The following is a 6,000-nucleotide window of genomic DNA, read 5'->3' on the forward strand; positions in this document are numbered from 1 at the left end:
TTTGATATTTTCACTGCCTGTCTTCTTCTTAACATTTCCAAATTCATTCCAACAGCATAGACAAAGGAAGGAGATTGGTGAAGATGTTTCTTGCTGCTGGTAGCTTTTCTTGTCCAGATGATGCTCTTTGAGGTCCCTATAGAAAACACTGTTTTACTGAACTGAAACAGGACTCTCCCTATGCTGGGCACACATGATAAAACTCTGTTGTCACTGCAGCAATTAACACTATGTCATATATCTCTCAATAATCAAGCAAAAGAACAGAATCTCCTTGTAGCCTCTGTGCTGCTCTTTTTAAGTCTTCCTGATGAAGGGCCTCAATATCTGATTTCCCTGGAAGGGCTGGAGTGTTACTATAAAGGATGTAGTTAAAAGCTTCATTAGGGTTGTCACTTTATACATTTTATGAGATGTAATGCTATGTGACATTATACATTTGGCATGACAGCTTGCTGATCCCAATTTTTTTAATGTTAGAACCATAGTGCTATTGTGTTCTGTGCAGGAAAAAGCACTGAAAGTAGAAATAAACAGGAAAGACCAGACAACTTGAATTGAAGTTTAGGTCTGCACAGTTGGAAGTGGAGGGCTGTAGTGTCTCATGGTCCATGATATGGATCTGCACAGAGAAGCAACTTTCCCATGCAGAGGGAGCGTGAGGATATGGAAGGTTGTATGTGCCATACATACAACTTCATATATATCTCTTGCCCTGCTCTCTCTTTTTCAAGCTCTCCACTGCCTTAAAAATAATGGTATGAATACTTTCCAACAACACTAGATGCTAATAACCATCCTGATGCTGTAGTGGTACTTTTTGTTAAATGCAATAGGTATACTGGCTAAAGTATCTGGGTTTTGTTTGGTTGTGTTTTAAAGACCCATGAAATAAGCTCTAGTGACTAGAAGACTCCTCTGACTTGTTATACATTGCTAGATTCTGTTTAGGATGGGAGGTTAAATATTATATGATTTTGTGTAAAACAATCTAGGACAAATATTGTGCCAGAATGCAACCAAGGTTTGTCATGTAAGCAGGCAGCATGAAACCAGGGCATGCTTTCAAAGCACAATTTGAGAGAACATAAGAAGCAGGCAGGGTCTGCACTGGTGCCCTGCAGGGAGTGCCTTCCCCCTCCTGCTGGCACTCTATTGTTCTCAAGGAAATGAAACACCAAGGAGATGGAAACAGTGCTCAATTTGCTCAGTTGAAAGGATAAGAAGGGGAAGAGAACTGAATTGCCAATGAAAGGAGGATATCCCTTTCTTTCAGTCTAGGTCCTCTTTATACTTTGTACTTAATATTGCAAAACTCAACGAGTGCAGATCCACTGCCATTGAAAGAAAAGCACAAAAATTTCTAGGGGTCAATCTTGCTTTTCTGTGTATACTTCATCTTAAAAATTTGTGTTTGATGCAGATTACTATGCCCTCTTTGGTACTATGTGTCACGGCTGTGAATTCCCCATTGAAGCTGGAGACAGGTTCCTTGAAGCCCTTGGCCACACTTGGCATGACACTTGCTTTGTATGTTCGGTAAGTAAAGCTATTCTACTTTTTAAACAATCCCATGGCGGCAGTACTTGTGCTAACCTGACTGATAGAGGAGTTACAGCTAAAATGCCTTTCAGTCCTCAGAACCCAAACAAAAAGCACTTTCACAGTTATTTGGAAGGTATGTTGCTATTGTGAGCCTTTGGCATCAGTCCAGATGCTTTGGCGTGAGTTGCAGCCCTGTGTCCTAGCATTTAACTCTTGACATTTACTTCCCTAAAACAAATGTTGAAGGCCATAAAGGAACAGGCTGCATTTCTTAGGTATCGAGAGTGCTTTTGATATAAAGACACTGTAGCCAAAGTATGACCTTTTAATATTCTGTGGCGTACACTCTCTCTCTCTCTTTCTCTCTTTCTCTCTCTCTCTCTCTCTCTCTCTCTCACCACACAGACACACACACACACACACACACACACACACACATCGAAATCCTGTTGGTGGGATACATTTTTGTAAATGCTGCTCCAAGTTAAGAACCTATTGACTTAAAGAAGAAGGCTATGCTTGCATTGACCATTAACTTTGCATTACAGAATACCCCTGAGAAAAATGGTAATAACTGTTGGGCTTTGAATATACTTTTTCATACTACAGTTGCATGACTAGGCATTCTGAATAATGTGTCGTGCAATTCATCCATCTGAATTGGGTGTTGTTTTCTTTCTGATCCCATTTCAGGTATGTAATGACAGTTTGGAGGGTCAGGCTTTCTTCTCCAAGAAGGACAAGCCACTCTGCAAGAAACATGCTCACTCTGTCAACATCTGATTCTTGGAGCTCATCTTGTTTAGCAAACGTACTGAGCAGAAGGAAAGGTCAAAATGTCAGTGTTCAATAATTGGTTAAAATTATTTATGTATGCTATGTTAAAAATGGAAGAGAAATGTGGAAATAGGTGTTTGTACGCTATTTTTAAAGTCTTTATCAGTTAGGGATTTGCTTCATAAAAAGATGGGAATTGGGAATCAAACCCAAGCCTTTACATCTGCATTTGGCATATTACTGGGTTCATGATTTTATGACCACATTTATATATATTTACATATGAGGAAGGAAACTTCTCTAAAAATAAATACCTGATACTAATGTGTTGGTTTTGCTGCTGTTCAACAAACGAAAGGAGATTGGCTTCAGTGATCCAGATCACTTTATTTTGCTGATGTTTTTTTAAAGTGTATCTAGAAGTACTGAAGCTAAACTCCATTAAAAAGGAACTCAAAGCAAAAATAGGCTTACTTGGTATGTATGCAGTTCAACAACTGATAATTTCATCTGATGCTCTGATTTATGAACCCATATCTGCGCCTTTAGCAGTGAAGTCTCTGATGGGCCTGCAGAGTACATATGTTTTTACAAAGCAGTTAAGCATAGGTGGCTACACAAGCAAACAGGAGTGACTTAGAAGAGGCCACTTGAAAGAAAGCATAGATGAGATACTGTTTCTTACATCATGGCATATATTACCAGAACACTAGCCAAAACAAAGTGCTAGTTGAGGTGCATTTGACAAGATAGAAATGTCAGATCAGATCTTCAGTATAAGGAAGTGGGAGTCTACTGTTCACAGCTGAAGTTTTAGGAAGTTTTCAATGCCTCGGGAAGGAAAAAACATTGAATCTACGCATAAAAGTGTTTATAACTTCAATGTGATGCTTTGGTGTTTAATGAGGGAAACTTCTGAAATGCAACTGAGGACATTGTTTTTCTCTTAGTACACTATTTATGATGTAGCTTATAAATACGTATATTGGTGGTGTGCCAGGTAGTGTACTGAAAACTTATTTTCTTGCTCAGCTGTTAAGATTTTTATTAGTTTTGCTTTTTTCTCTCCTTTCCAGCAGATGCAAGGAATATATTATTAAATAATGTAACATTGAGTCAAGCAGTCCAGTATTTCTTAGATTTTGCAGGTGAAAGGAGACAATACTGCCATTATATATTTATTGCAAGCCAGGAGATTTTGCCAATCCTGTATGAATTTCATGTCCATAAAGAGAATCAGCACGAGACCTATGCACCAACTAATTTGCACTTGTCTTCAAATTAGGGCTCAAGTGTTATGGAGTAATAGTAAGTATATAAGGGAGGGGTAATGACCCTCTGCAAGGGGTGAATTTACTCCAACAGAGATGCACAACAGAGGATGCCCTTTTGGGGCTATATTAGATTTCTGATGCAAAATGCATTTATGTGCTATTAAATTCAACTGGGATTTTAGAGCTGAATTGTGTTAGGCTTCAGTGCTCTTTCCAATACACTTTCAAAATGACCATTTGACCATTTACTGGGCAGGTTTTTTGTTTGTTTTCTTCTGATTTCTTTTTTCGTTTGGACTTTTGTTGTTTGTTTTTTTAAATGATAACAAGAAGAAATTTAGATATAAAGTCCTGGGAAAAAATACAAAAAATTACTATGGTTGAGTAAGAGGGAATGTCAACAAAAGAGGGGGGGGGGGGGGGGGGGAAATGCTCCAAAATTGCTGTACTGAAAGATGGAAAGGTATTTCTTTATAATTCTGTTAAACGAATTCACACGATAGGCTGTTTCATTTTATTTCCTGAGGATGTTTTTCTTCAATACTACTGTTTCATTTTTAACTACTGGTGGTATGGAAGAAATGTCACAAAGCTGTTTTAGAGTTTATACTATTATAGGTACCCTTCTACTATTATAGGTACCCTTCTGTGAGTCTGGCTGAAAATCGAAAAGGTGGAAGCTGAATGGATGAGATAACAGCACTGTGAGCCAGTTTACTTTTGAAAAAAGTGGAATGTGGGAAAACGAGACCTAAGAGCTAGGTTTCCATACAGCTATATTGCACATGTTTGAGGGAGAGAATAGGAATGCACAGGGTAAGGTGGTATTTTCTGCAGTTCAAACCTGGCTACTTTGAAGTAGGATAGAAGATTCTTCAGTGGGCACAAAGTTTGTCAATGTTCTTAAAGTCAATTTGATTTTTTTCCTTTTTTCTTCTTCTTTTTTTTTTTTTTAATTTTAGGTTCATAATTTTTATTGGATTTATATTTCTTAATTCATATGCTCTAGCATTTGAACTTTCACAGTTGTTAGTGAATTTGAAGACAAGCGCCTGAAAGGCTCCAGTAGGATTGCTTCACTTAGCTGCTTTGTGTTTTAGCTTTTGCTATGTTTATTTGTTTAAAATTTAAAAAGGAAGCATAGAATCACTGATATATAATGAATATTTAATGGCTCTCTCAAATTATCTAAATCAACTAAGACAAAAAGGAACATATTGTTTGTTGTTATTTTAATAAGTGAGATTTTAGTAGAGCACTTTATAATACTGCCATATATCTCACTGAATATTTATTACTTTTTTGTTGTTTAGGACTATTTCATACTGGTTGTTTTATTTGTCAGCCTGAATACTTACCTCTGGAATTTTTGGCGTGTCAATGTGCGTGTATTTATCTATACTTACCTAGGTATGCACATGTGTGTACATTAAGGCATACATATTTGTGCACATACACATACATATATTTGATTGAAGACTTGACATAGCAAAAATCAGAGCAGTTTCATTATCATTTGATTTTGCTTGTTTGTTTTTAAAATTCCCAACTTCATAAAATAGATCTATAGCATTCATGTTTTGAGGCAAAGTTAGAAAGTCAGGAAATTCTTGTTAGTAACCTAACTACAGTAGGCTTTTGCATGCATTTTCAGCCAGTAATTTCTTTTTCTTCCAAAACTGTGTCAAGAGAATTGGATTTAACTCTGTTTGAAGTTAGAAGATCTTTATAACTAAATAATTGAATCATGATGAGTGTTTCAGTAAATTGTAACTAAATGATTCAGAGTTATGTGTAAATATAATAAATGCTTAATATAACAATGCAATAAACTTATAAACAAAAGTTAAGTAATGGTTCATTTTGTGTCTGTCTGTTCAGCTGCACACCTGTCTCCTTATGGAGCTACTCACAAATGAGTAAGAAGGGGAAATATATCCATTCACAGATTAATTTCTTGAGTTTCCTTTTTTTATTATTTTATATTGTTTTACTCTGAACAGTTTGCTGTTTTTTCCTGGCGATTTGCTTGTTTGTCTTTAAAAGGTTTGAGCATTGCATTTTTGACTGTTCACATTTGAAAATTTAATAATATATTTTTTAAAAGCCACAAACAAAAAGCATAAAAAACAGAACTCACTATCTGTCTGTGGTTATTTTGCAGTTGCTGGACTTTTGTTCTTATTCAGTCAGTAAAAGAAAGTCATGACTGTACACATGAATAAATATCATTTGAGTTGCTTATTCTTCAAGTAAGATTGAAGGGTTTTTTGCACGAGAAAAACCTGGGGTTTCTGGTGGATAGCAAGTTGACCATGAAGCCAGTGCAATGTCCTTGTGAAAAGACCACTGCCTTCCTGGGACACAGTAGGCAGAGCCTTGCCAGCAGGTCAAGGCCTTCTCA

The 6,000-nt window shown here is 36.6% G+C and overlaps 1 protein-coding gene across 14 annotated transcripts in view; it reads left to right on the plus strand.

Annotated features, from left to right (window-relative positions):
* Positions 1-5,446, plus strand: part of PDLIM5 (PDZ and LIM domain 5) — a 114,270-nt gene extending 108,824 nt beyond the window's left edge. For all 14 annotated transcript variants that reach the window (XM_085222908.1, XM_085222914.1, XM_085222913.1 and 11 more), the window contains 2 exons: positions 1,424-1,539; positions 2,239-5,446. In XM_085222908.1, the coding sequence (XP_085079034.1) occupies positions 1,424-1,539; positions 2,239-2,328 (206 nt within the window). In that variant the 3' untranslated portion in view covers positions 2,329-5,446. The remainder of the gene's footprint in view (positions 1-1,423; positions 1,540-2,238) is intronic.
* The last annotated feature ends 554 nt before the right edge of the window (positions 5,447-6,000 follow it).

The sequence above is a fragment of the Meleagris gallopavo genome, chromosome 4 (genome assembly GCF_905368555.1).
Source record: "Meleagris gallopavo chromosome 4, MGAL_WU_HG_1.1, whole genome shotgun sequence".
In the NCBI taxonomy this organism is placed as follows: Eukaryota; Metazoa; Chordata; class Aves; order Galliformes; family Phasianidae; genus Meleagris; species Meleagris gallopavo.